Here is a 14,039-nt window from a genome sequence, read left to right on the forward strand (position 1 = left end):
CTTCATTTTCCCTGCAATGTCGCTTATGGAGAAATGGGCACAGCTCTTATTGGTCCCAATGGGCTGAACTCTCCAGAGTAAGAGCTGTTCCAAGTAATAGCTGGGGGTCTAGAACAGGAGCATTTCTTAAACGCTTAATGATGAGCGATCGTGCTTGGATGACACCTTATCCGACCATACTCGGATGCTAACAGAGTGTCTTCGGCGTGCTCGAAGCATATGTTCGAGTTCCCACGGCTGCATGTCTCGCGACAGGGATCTAACAGGCAATCCCTGCAAGTGTTGCATCTGTCAATCAGCCACGAGACATGTAGGTGCGGGAACATAGTACTCGAGCACGCTGAAGTCACTCTGTTAGCACCTGAGCATGCTCATATAACACCTTATCCGAGCACGGTCACTCATCACTAGTAATGATCCATAACAGGGTCTTTGAAAATAAGTTTTCATACAACCTCTTTATACCAGGCCTACTTCTGATTTTTGGGATGACTGCACACGTATGTGAGCTACACCATTAGTAAGTAAGCACGGAGCTCTGGAAAAACTCATTCTGAGTAAATGCGTGCTAACCTTATCCAAGACGATAAATATCAACCATTTTTTAAATAAAAGGTTTAAAATTCTGTGCTAAATTGCTGAAAATAAAAAAAAGTAAACCATCGTAATACCCCTCGCCACCTCCCTACATCCGCCCACACTCCATCATGCCCCCACTGCCGCTCGAACAGCCTCCTCCAGACTGGAAGCAGTGATGCCACAACCACCAGGGACCTACTCACTGGGGCCAATGATTGGCTTCAGGGTCAGGTAATAGATACTAACAGATCCAAATTTAACAGAGTGAAAAAAAAACAGATTTTGAATGTGATGAAAATGAAATTGCTCTTACTATTTTGACATCCAGTGGTCAACCTTACTTCTAGGGAGACTATACCAAACGATCTACAAGTCGCATACATTACGTAGTTTATACTCTAGAGCAGGGTTGTCAAACTGCATTCCTCGAGGGCTGCAAACAGGTCTTGTTTTCAGGATTTCCTTGTACTGCACAGGTGATAATTTAATCACCTACACAAATAATGAGTTGGTGATTAAATTATCACCTGTGCAGTACAAGGAAATCCTGAAAACATGACCTGTTTGCAGCCCTCGAGGAATGCAGTTTGACACCCCTGCTCTATAGGTTATATACTAAATTAAAGGGGTTGTTTCATTTTATTAAGTGGGTGAAATTGTAAAGTGCTTGTAAAAACAAGTAACTTTGCAATATGCGTCTTATTAAAAATCCGCTCTATTAACAGGAACAGATGGATTTTTAGCTCTATGTTTTACAGCTCGTTGCTAAGATTACCAGCCACCTCTGCACTCTATCAGAGGAGGCCAGTGCCTAACCAAGGAGCTATAAAGCTTACAAGCACAGCTCTGAGCCGGGATATAGCTGGATCCTGCCATCGCTCCATCAGTGCTACAGAAGCAAAGCTGCATCTGCCTGCAGCCTCGGAGAACGGGCAGTGAGAGCAGACTGTCAATCATCATGAGTGCACCTTCTCCAGGGAAGCAGTAGGACGGAGGAGAAGTGCGCTCCTGATGATAGGACCCTGAGACAACTCCTCTAAAGCTTAGTTTTTCCAGTTCAAAATTACCGAACAAAAAAAATCTCAAACCTGATGATTTCATTCTCCTAATACAGTAGTTTTGATGATAGTAATATTGATCTGAGTAATTTCCCAACGTAGAGGATTTCTGTTGATCTGATTGTTTTGTCTTTGGCACCAAGACAATCTTACGAGGGCTGTTACCAACCTTCTGGGGATGGACACGATGTTATGTTTATGGCCACATGGTGAGATTTTGCAAGGTATTTTCTTGACGATGCATGAATTACATGCCCACAATTTCATGAGACCCAAACTGCAGTTATTTTGGATGTGTTCAATCATTCCAAAACACATAGAATAATATCACAATAACGTGCTGCATTATGTAAATGCCGTGTATAGAATATAGAATGATTTCTTTATTTTTGGGATCTGATGCAAGATCAAACTGCAAACATTGCAGGAGCTACACAATATGGAGACAAGTATTGGCACACCTGCACATTACACCTACAGGAGCTTTCTATGCTTCATCCATGGGCATTAATATGGAGTCAGTCCCCACTTTTCAGCTTCCTCTCCTTTGAGAAGGTTTTCTATAAGATTTTGGAGGTGTCTGTGGGAATTTTCACCCCATCATTGAGAGGTCAGACACTGATGTTGGAGGAGAGGCTCACAATCACATTATACAGGTCCTTCTCAAAAAATTAGCATATAGTGTTAAATTTCATTATTTACCATAATGTAATGATTACAATTAAACTTTCATATATTATAGATTCATTATCCACCAACTGAAATTTGTCAGGTCTTTTATTGTTTTAATACTGATGATTTTGGCATACAACTCCTGATAACCCAAAAAACCTGTCTCAATAAATTAGCATATTTCACCCATCCAATCAAATAAAAGTGTTTTTTAATAACAAACAAAAAAACCATCAAATAATAATGTTCAGTTATGCACTCAATACTTGGTCGGGAATCCTTTGGCAGAAATGACTGCTTCAATGCGGCGTGGCATGGAGGCAATCAGCCTGTGACACTGCTGAGATGTTATGGAGGCCCAGGATGCTTCAATAGCCGCCTTAAGCTCATCCAGAGTGTTGGGTCTTGCGTCTCTCAACTTTCTCTTCACAATATCCCACAGATTCTCTATGGGGTTCAGGTCAGGAGAGTTGGCAGGCCAATTGAGCACAGTAATACCATGGTCAGTAAACCATTTACCAGTGGTTTTGGCACTGTGAGCAGGTGCCAGGTCGTGCTGAAAAATGAAATCTTCATCTCCATAAAGCATTTCAGCCGATGGAAGCATGAAGTGCTCCAAAATCTCCTGATAGCTAGCTGCATTGACCCTGCCCTTGATGAAACACAGTGGACCAACACCAGCAGCTGACATGGCACCCCACACCATCACTGACTGTGGGTACTTGACACTGGACTTCAGGCATTTTGGCATTTCCTTCTCCCCAGTCTTCCTCCAGACTCTGGCACCTTGATTTCCGAATGACATGCAAAATTTGCTTTCATCAGAAAAAAGTACTTGGGACCACTTAGCAACAGTCCAGTGCTGCTTCTCTGTAGCCCAGGTCAGGCGCCTCTGCCGCTGTTTATGGTTCAAAAGTGGCTTTACCTGGGGAATGCGGCACCTGTAGCCCATTTCCTGCACACGTCTGTGCACGGTGGCTCTGGATGTTTCCACACCAGACTCAGTCCACTGCTTCCTCAGGTTCCCCAAGGTCTGGAATCGCTCCTTCTCCACAATCTTCCTCAGGGTCCGGTCTCCTCTTCTCGTTGTACAGCGTTTTCTGCCACATTGTTTCCTTCCAACAGACTTACCATTGAGGTGCCTTGATACAGCACTCTGGGAACAGCCTATTTGTTGAGAAATTTCTTTCTGGGTCTTACCCTCTTGCTTGAGGGTGTCAATGATGGCCTTCTTGACATCTGTCAGGTCGCTAGTCTTACCCATGATGGGGGTTTTGAGTAATGAACCAGGCAGGGAGTTTATAAAAGCCTCAGGTATCTTTTGCATGTGTTTAGAGTTAATTAGTTGATTCAGAAGATTAGGGTAATAGGTCGTTTAGAGAACCTTTTCTTGATATGCTAATTTATTGAGACAGGTTTTTTGGGTTATCAGGAGTTGTATGCCAAAATCATCAGTATTAAAACAATAAAAGACCTGACAAATTTCAGTTGGTGGATAATGAATCTATAATATATGAAAGTTTAATTGTAATCATTACATTATGGTAAATAATGAAATTTAACACTATATGCTAATTTTTTGAGAAGGACCTGTAGGTGTTTCATGGGGTTGAGGTCCAGGCTCAGTGTGGCCGGTCAGGTTCTTCCACACCAAACTCCGCCAACTTTATAGACTTTGCTTTGTTCACGTGGGCACAGTCAGAAGAGGGCCTTCTCCAAACGGTTTCCACAAAGTTGGAAGTATATAGTTTATCAAAAATGCTAGAGTGGGTTCGCCATCTATAAAATGGATTAAATAACTTTGAGTAAACTTTTGGTAGTGCCCCCCTCTTTCCAACCAAAAGAAATAAAACTATATACACCACAGAGCCTATGTTCCACACCTGGAGAACAGCAGTCATGTTTCCCCAATCTGAAGCCATTGTGCCACCACCAGCCTTACTATTCTAGAAAAGGTGTCCTTGCCGGACCTCCATAATAGCCAGTGATATCACCAAGGCATTGGCCATTAATAACTCTAATTAATTTCATCACCCAGTAGAGAATGTCAAAGAACTACAAAAGCCACAGAGGAGAATTATTATACTTAACCCCCTAAGCAGCGCACAAAAACACCATCTGGGGCCTTCTTCACCGCAACGTGAAGTCTGCAGGAGGACAATGGAACACTAAAGTTGTACTAAGTTTTACTTCTTTGCTCCTTTGGGCCCCCCTTTAGGGATATTTTTATATGTTAATTATACTTGGGAATAAAACAATATTACTGATGTAATACACAAGATTCTGCCTGTAACGGCCGCTAGTAATGATGGTGAGGGTGATACCAGTCAGTTATATATATATATATATATATATATATAATCTACAGAAGTGTGCAGCCTCTCTACTTACTTATCATACGTCTGAAGAGGCCTCAGGTAAGTTGCCAGCAGTAACTGAAGTTCTTTTGCGTAGCTTCGCTCAGTTTCCAGAATATTCTGCAGGACCTTTTAGTGGAAAATGAGAATAATTTTCATTTCGCAGTTATAGGAAATCTGTGAGGAACCAGACGACTGACTAATACAGAGACATTTTTTTTCTTTATTTTTTATTTCCAAATATTTATTGAACATATTTCGTTTTCATTAGAGCTGGATTTTATTAATAATCCTGTTGTCCCCTTCCACCCAAAGGATATATGCATGGGTGGAAAAGGCAGATGTATTCTCACGGCGGTGAATACCAAGAACTCCATTAGCGGGGTTCATGAACATCCTAAAAACAGGCTTTTCTGCAACTGGATTTCATTAAAAACTTTTGACAGTTTGGCTTCTACAATCTTCATGTATCAAAGTACAGAGCAAACTGCAGAATGAGTTACCATCACATGCCCTTATATCAGGGTCTGTGGCCATCATCTCGCTTCTCCTGAATAATCTTCCAAGATGATTTATGACCAAATCAAAGTTGGACTTTGATTTGGTCATAATCTTCCTCACATGAGCATTTAGGAGGAAGTCAGCACACTCGACTAGCATAATGAGGTGGAACTACAGGAGGTAACCCTAGGCGATGGGTAATAAACATCACATTATGGGCCAGTAAGTGAGACATTTAGAGGTGAAGCTGCTCCTGCTTGCAGTATGGTAAAGATCTCAGCTTTGACCAGCTCTCAGGCCCAAATGGTCAAACTTTAAAGGGAACCTGATAGCTGATACATGATGCTCAAGCCACAGGCATACCTTCCTGTTCCCCCTAAGTGACAGTTCTACAAGAAAACGGGTGGGTAGAACCCGCCAGTGACCCGACTGTCCGCCTAGTCTCCCGTGTGGCTCAATCCCCAGTGGCTTTTACAATATGTTTTTCACTGAAATGCCGCAGTATTATTTCAGAGTCATCCATATGTGGCTGAAATCATGCAACCAATCTGATACATGATGCCTGCAGTTCGGGAAGAATGTATCAGCTGTCAGGTTCCCCTTAAGAAGGCCCTGGCCTTGGCCATCTGGAAGCTGGGGAGCCGTGTGCTCCTAAAGTTTGGTATAGAGTACATCCCTTTAATTCTGTATCAGACCAGAACTACTGACACAATGAAGATCAAATACAAGAAGGCATTCTTCATGTAAGCCAAAGGACCCATAGACTAGAAGCATGCACACTGTTACCCCCGACAGTCCATCAGCAGGATACCGGCTGATAGTGGGGGTAATGTACATACCATGAACACATTAGGGGACTGTTTCATACGCAACTTACTGTTATATTAGTGTATATTCTGCACATTAATACATTTAAACAAATTATATTTCTTGCGAGAATGCAGCAATTATTTCTATGTACATAGAAAATATATTCTTACCGCTGAGTAGTAATTTTTGGTTAGCTGAGCGCTGTCACAACCCTTCAGTCCCTTTGGAGAAAGTGGTTTATCTAGAAGGAAGGATACATTTATATTATGAATATATTAAAAAAAAGGATCTCGGCAACCGATTTATGGCTGAATCCCAAATCAAAGTGCATTTTTATCTTTGGCGACTCTCGGGTGCACATACTTTTATTTATTATTGTACACAGCATTTACTGTTATTATGGGAATTGTGAGAAGGAATGATCTACTAATCTTCGACAGCTTCCTTGCCAGAGCACTGTTGGTGGCCATGAATGCCAACGATGGAGAATCTGATTTCTTATTGCCGTAACTTGCTCCCACTCAGACAGATAGACCTGGATCTATTATCGGAATATATTTTTTAGACATTCCCAATGCTACCTTTATTAAAAGAGGAGATTTAATTGAGAGAAGTACACCAAAATTTGAGAGGGGGATTAAGCCGAAACTTTACCCTTTAGACCCTCCAATGAAGGACTGTCAACCAGCCTCCTACTTTGCCCTGATGAGAGTCAAAAACCGTGAAACAGTAGTGTGCAAATGGAGGTCTTTTTCTTTTGGAGAAGAAGATGGTAGTTATGCTTTATATCTTGGCTAGGTTCACATTGCATTAGTGGGTGTCCGCTAACGGACTCCGTTACATGGCGAAATTGTCGCAATTAACGCTATGTAACGGATCCGTTAGCGCACCCATTGACCGCAATGTGCTAACGGATTACTAACGCATCGCTAACGTATGCCATTTTTGGCATGCGTCAGCGATGTCCCATTATTTTCGGACAGACCTCGAACGCTGCTTGCAGCGTTCAAGGTCCATTCCTTGCTAGCGCAGATCGGGCATCTGCGCTAGCGGGATCGCCAAACGCAATCCCTTTTGGGACATTGCGTTCGCGCAGTCAGTTAGCGTATGCGCTAAACGGTTTGCCCTAACGCAATGTGAACCTAGCCTTAGGTCATAGGGTACGGCAAATATTAAGTGCAAGTTCACACTAGGCATTTTTTTTCAGCATTTTTTTTTTCCTTCAGCAAAACCTGATCTCTTGGCAGGAAAGAAGCTGCAGAAAAAGCATGTTTTCCTTGGTTTTTCTTGCGCTTTTTGCTGCGGTTTTGGCATGCAAGATTTGTTTGTTGTGCATGCTGATAAAGTTTAGTGTTGAAAAAAGACCTATTCTATAGAATCAGGTTTTGGCACAAAAAGTGCAGCAAAACCTGATACATGCATTTTTGGTGCATTTTTTCACCACCCATTCATTTCAATGGGTGAAAAACACTGACAAAATGCTGAAAGAAATGACATGCTCTATTGTGCAAAACGCCATGCAAAGCACAAAATACTGATGACAACAAAAAAACAAGCCGTGTGCATGAGATTTCTGAAATCTCACAGACTTTCTGCTACTGTAAAACACAGCTGAAATTTTGCATAAAAAACCGCATTAAAAAAAATACACTGCAAAAACGCCCAGTGTGAACTTAGCCTAAAAGGGTATTTATTAACGGGTAAATATTTACTTCTAAGATTGCTACCCTTAATCGGTGTCACCAGAGACCCCGTCCTCTTTCATTGTAAAAAAAGACTATTTGCATATATTTTTCCCAGGGAGCATTGCAGAGCCTATAGGTCTTCCTAAGCCAGCTTGCCGATCTCCTTAAGAAACTTTACATCTTTGACCCTGCATGGAAGGTCTCTTAGCTAGCCGGCCAGCTTCCGGCTTTCCACAGATGAGGGTCACAAACCTTGAACCAGCTGTCTTGCAAATTGAAATCTTTTCCTTTTGGAGCGGACGCCGCTCAACTTTACATCCAAAGTCATGCTCGTTAAAGGGTCAATATTGACTTTTATGCTTTCTACTTCTAATCGGTGGCATCAGATACCTTGGTCTCTTTCATTTGAAAGAGGTCATCTGTTTTCTGGATATTGATAAACCCAGAGTTTACTACAGATGGCACTCTCGTTGCTTTACCGGACATAGCTGTGACACCGACTTTTTCCACTCGGCTCCCCAACTTTTCTCCTTCTGCCAGGCTGCTCTGTCTCTGTGTGCTTGATCTCTACTGGCGGGAAACATGATTTTTTTATGTTTCAACATTTCCAGGGACATGGGTGCACAATCCAATGCCATCCCAGTTGTGTCACCACCATGCCATTGAATTAAAACCAGTCATCACCTATCCACAGGATAGGTGAGAACTTACTGATCAGTGGGGGTCTGTGCGCTGGGATCTACACCGATTTGCTGAACAGGGAATTGTTCTCCCTAATGTGGCACGTTTATCCCAGTTAGAATCAAGTGGCAGCTGCATTCTCTGTCTATAGGGGCGAAGGGTCGGAAAAAGTCGAAGGCAGCCCCATATTGAAGGAATGGAGCAGAGGTCCGGCATGTGCACTGCCGCTCCATTCTAACAGGGGGTTAAAGAGCCATGTTCCACTGATCAGTCCAGATCCCAGTGGATGGACCTTCTCCATCATCAAGCTATCATGTGGATAGCTGATAAACGGCATGTCCAGTAAAAACAAGTTAACTCTTTAATACACACCACCCAAGCTGAGCTTCTCATGAGCGGCACCTCAGACCTATAAAACTCTACCAGAAGCATCCGGTCAGCTATTATTTGGTTTGGGATGTATCTCGCCATATAGCATTTGCCGTATTTTCACACATTTTGTTGTAAAGTGTGACGACAGCCACAACTTACACATGGCAGTAGTGTGCATTGTATACATATCCGTCATTCCCTAGCTAACTGTATTAGAAATATATTTCTGTAAACCCAGTAGCAATCATGCCACACAAGCATCTGAGATTCAAGTCCAATCATGTTTTTCCCCAGGAGAAAAGAAGAGTCAGGTTGTCTAGCAGTACTCATTCACTGCCAACCCCAAAATGCATATTTATCGGGGTCGGAGAGACGACTGTCTTAAATGTAAGGCTAGGATGGATAACCTGTGATCTTGCAGCATTTCTTCTCACTTAGTCTGACCTTCATGCTTACCGTTAGGCTTGCATTCTTTGACATAGTTACTGGGGAACCAGCCCGTTTTGCCATTCAATGTTCCTTCCCACCAGCCTCCATCCACTACTTTGGTGACATGGACGGTGTCACCTTTAGAAAAGGACAATTCATCTTCATTCTGCTGCTTGAAATTAAACTTTGCTTTCACAATTAACTGAACGCTGCCATTTCCTGTCATGTCCTGATGTGAAAAGATAAGAAAAGAAGACAAGAAATAGTCAAAATTTACAAAAAAAAAAAAGACAGAAGAAATGAATATAGCTTGATAGATGACAGATCACCCTAATAACCACTGCCCTACAATTATGACCGATCCGCTCCTCTTCATCTCCTGCCTTTCTATTTTTCTTACCCGGACAGTAAATCGATCAGATCTCCTTTGCAAATAGGTGAGCTTGTCAATGTATTAGACTAACAGGATTTAGGTCAGTATTTTCATGTAAACAGCTTATTTTTTTAATATGGCCAGGAAAGAAAAAGCCTGAGAGTCCCGCTTATCCGACCAGTCATGTAAAAAGCATGCGAGTCCTGCCCACCCATAAATAGGGATTAGCGGCTTTAGGCTATGAAAATTCTGCTGCAAATCCTGATGTGTTGGCAAGAAAAATGTTGCGGAAAATATGCACATTTTTGCCATTTGGTTCTGTTGCGTGTTTTTCCCCAGTTCATTAGTATGGGCGAAATCTACTGCAAAAACGCTGCAAATCTTCAAGGAAAATATTTGCAAAATATGCTTAAGATTTCAGAAATCTCAATCACTTTGCTGGAACTGTAAAATGCTGTATATTTTCCACACCAAATACATGCGGGAAAAAAGCAACAAAAACGCAACGTGTCCACCCGGCCTAATTGTAGGGATTTCTAAGGAGAACTTTTCATCACTGAAAGCACGACTCGTATGTTTCCTCTAAGAGTCCTGGCAGCAGTTAAACAGCGTAAATTAGACATGAAAACACCAAATCAAATGATTAAATGATGTATCCCAAAGATAAGCATCTTTCCTGGTATCTCCCTGGCACCCCGCTGACATAGTGCCCAAGGGCAATCAGAGGCTTAACAGTGGCCCCCAGGTCTGCTATATTACTATACCTAAAAGTACCCATAACACATATCACTGCACCCGCAATGATCAAAACTACATAATAAAATAGTTATTTAAGCTACATGGAGAACACAATCAAAAATAAGTCACAATTTCTACTTTTTATCTATATCCCTACCAAATAAAAAAATGAAAAGCAATCAAACATTACCCCAAAGAGGTATCAAGGAATAAATCAACTCATTCTGCAAAAACGAAAACCTACACACAGCTCCACTGATGGAAGAATAAAACAAAGTTATAACTCTCAGGTTTCACAAACCTTTTTATTTATTTGTTTTTTTTAAAGATAATGTGTCTTGCGCAGGTATTAGAAAAAATTATATATACTGTATATATATATATATATATATATATATATACACACATATATATATGTATTTATATACACACACACACATACATACATATATATATATATATATATATATATATATATATATATATATATATATATATATATAACAATTCTGTATGTTGTATGACCTGCAGTGCAAAGGTGATATGCTAATTACACTGCAATGTGACCGGTGCAAAATTTAAAATATTAAGAAACAATTGCCGTACATAATTGATGTGTTTTGGGATTTTTGGGGGTTAATTTCCCAATATAAAGAGTTAATAAAAGTTATATGTATCCCAAAAAGATGGCAATGGAAATGGTAACTACTCCTGCAAAAGGTCCAGTCCTTGTTTGGCCACCTTATTAGAGAAATAATAAAGGTTTACGGTAATTTTCTAAGAGTGATAATGAAAAGAAATACGGTAAGTAAAAAGTAAGTGGGGGTGTCCTTAATGTGTTAAAATGCAATACCATAGGTTTGGATTGCCTCCTCAGTACTCGGGTTGAACTATCCACTCCCTGTGCGTTTATCTGGGAGGATGCTGTGAAGCTATGCGACCGTGAAGATGTTCGAGAACATGGCCTCTTCAATGTCTCTTCTGTCAAGCACAAAAACACAAATACTATTATGGAAAATCAGTAATTAAGGACAATAATCAAGCATAATAAATAGTGTTGAGAGAACGTGCTCAAATAAGGTGTTATCTGAGCATGCTCTGGTGCTAACCGAGTGTCTTCAGCGTGCTCGAAAAATATGTTTGAGTCCCCGCGGCTACATGTCTTATAGATATTAGACAGCTGCATCACATGCAGGGATTATCTAACACAGTGTTTTTCAACCTTTTTTGAGCCGCGGCACACTTTTTATACTTAAAAAATCCCGAGGCACACCACCAACCAAAATGGCACAAAATGGTGCGTCCAGGTTTGAGATGAAAGTCTGCAGTCATTCTATGTGACTGCAGGCTTCTGAATTCTCACAGCGCAAGCACTGCACACTTTCAGGATTCTCCCTTGCCGGTGGCCAGAGTGGACGGTCATGACAGCACAAGTATGTGATTTGGATACTTCTGGCCACATTCTAACTAGACGTGTCCGGCCTCAGTCAATTCATTTTCATTGAATGAGGCCACACATGTCTAGTCAGCACGTGACCGCATGTATGTAAATCACCAACATCAGAGAATTATGATAGCAGTGTGCACTGTGAGAATTCAGAAGTCTGCAGTCACATAGTATGACTGCAGACTCATCACAACCTTGGACATCCCCTTTAATGTTCCTAACAAATAAAAATGAGAATTAGTATCACAAAAAAAACACATTTACATCCAGGTACCTGATAGATGACGTTGTTTGTGGAGTCGCCTCTTTCTTTTCATCTTCACCTTGTCCAGATGCCATGATGACTCTTCTCATCCAGAGCTCGTTTCTGCAGACTTCCATCTTCTCCTGTCTTCTGCAGCACATCCCGACACAACACCCTTAAAGATAGCAGTGTTATTATAATGCTCCGGAATAAAAATATCTGCCCTAGGCTGAGCCCCTGAGTAAATAATTGCCCCTCACTTTATTCCCAGCACATAATATGACCCTCACTGTCCCTCTTATGGTACATGCCATCCACACTACCCTCTCTCTCTTTTCCATACTTCACACTGCCTTCTCATACGGTGTCCCTCATAGAGAGCCCAGTCTCTCTACTGTGCCCCTTCATTACACTCCTCCTACTTGGCATACTGTCTCCTCCTGGCTGTTACCCTCACACTACTCAGTATCTATTATGTATCCACTCACACTTTCATCCCCCCATACTGTCTGCACACATTTCTAATAGCCTCCTCCTGTACATACCCCCCCCTGCTAACATACCCCTTTGCTCTCCATATTTCCTCCTCACACATTCCCCCCTCACACATTCCCCCGACTCCCCATACTGTCCTCACACATCCCATCACCGTTGCTCCCAGTACTGTCAGCACACATTTTTCCCCTCGCTACTGTGTCCACCCCCATCTCCCCACTCACCCCCACAGAATATATCCACTGCCCTTCCGATAGAATAAATCCATCCCCTCCCACAGAATAAATGCACCCTGCCCCACACATGCTAAATAAATTCCAGCCCCCCCCCCACGTACACACTGAATAAATCCCCCACACACACTGAATAAATCCCCCCACACACTGAATAAATCCCCCCCACACACTGAATAAATCCCCCCCACACACTGAATAAATCCCCCCCACACACTGAATAAATCCCCCCCACACTGAATAAATCCCCCCCACACACTGAATAAATCCCCCCCACACACTGAATAAATCCCCCCCACACACTGAATAAATCCCCCCCACAAACTGAATAAATCCCCCCCACATACTGAATAAATCCCCCCCACACACTGAATAAATCCCCCCCACACACTGAATAAATCCCCCCCACACACTGAATAAATCCCCCCACACACTGAATAAATCCCCCCCCACTTTGAATAAATCCCCCCCACACACTGAATAAATCCCCCCCACACACTGAATAAATCCCCCCACACTGAATAAATCCCCCCACACTGAATAAATCCCCCCCACACACTTAATAAATCCCCCCACATACTCCCCATAAACCCACCCCACACACTGAATAAACCCACCCCACACACTGAATAAATCCCCCCCACACACTGAACAAATCCCCCCACATACTGAATAAATCCCCCCACACACTGAATAAATCCCCCCACACTTTGAATAAATCCCCCCCACACTGAATAAATCCCCCCCACACACTGAATAAATCCCCCCCACACACTGAATAAATCCCCCCACACTGAATAAATCCCCCCACACACAATAAATCCCCCCCACACACTGAATAAATCCCCCCCACACTCTGAATAAATCCCCCCCCACACACTGAATAAATCCCCCCCCACACTGAATAAATCCCCCCACACACTGAATAAATCCCCCCCCACACACTGAATAAATCCCCCCCACACACTGAATAAATCCCCCCACACACTGAATAAATCCCCCCACACACTGAATAAATCCCCCCCCACACACTGAATAAATCCCCCCCCACACTGAATAAATCCCCCCCACACACTGAATAAATCCCCCCACACACTGAATAAATCCCCCCACACACTGAATAAATCCCCCCCACACACTGAATAAATCCCCCCCCACACACTGAATAAATCCCCCCCCCACACACTGAATAAATCCCCCCACACACTGAATAAATCCCCCCCCACACACTGAATAAATCCCCCCCACACACTGAATAAATCCCCCCCACACACTGAATAAATCCCCCCCCACACACTGAATAAATCCCCCCACACACTGAATAAATCCCCCCACATACTCCCCATAAACCCACCCCACACTGAA

General features: G+C 42.5%; 1 protein-coding gene across 3 annotated transcripts in view; it reads right to left on the reverse strand.

Moving 5' to 3' along the window:
• Window positions 1–14,039, reverse strand: part of ARHGEF6 (Rac/Cdc42 guanine nucleotide exchange factor 6) — a 162,685-nt gene that overhangs the window by 112,304 nt on the left and 36,342 nt on the right. For all 3 annotated transcript variants that reach the window (XM_069747005.1, XM_069747004.1, XM_069747006.1), the window contains exons 4-7: window positions 11,109–11,236; window positions 9,172–9,373; window positions 6,148–6,218; window positions 4,701–4,795 (exon numbers count right to left, since the gene is read on the reverse strand). In XM_069747005.1, coding sequence (XP_069603106.1) covers window positions 4,701–4,795; window positions 6,148–6,218; window positions 9,172–9,373; window positions 11,109–11,236 — 496 coding nt within the window. The remainder of the gene's footprint in view (window positions 1–4,700; window positions 4,796–6,147; window positions 6,219–9,171; window positions 9,374–11,108; window positions 11,237–14,039) is intronic.

The sequence above is a fragment of the Ranitomeya imitator genome, chromosome 2 (assembly GCF_032444005.1).
Source record: "Ranitomeya imitator isolate aRanImi1 chromosome 2, aRanImi1.pri, whole genome shotgun sequence".
Taxonomy (NCBI): Eukaryota; Metazoa; Chordata; class Amphibia; order Anura; family Dendrobatidae; genus Ranitomeya; species Ranitomeya imitator.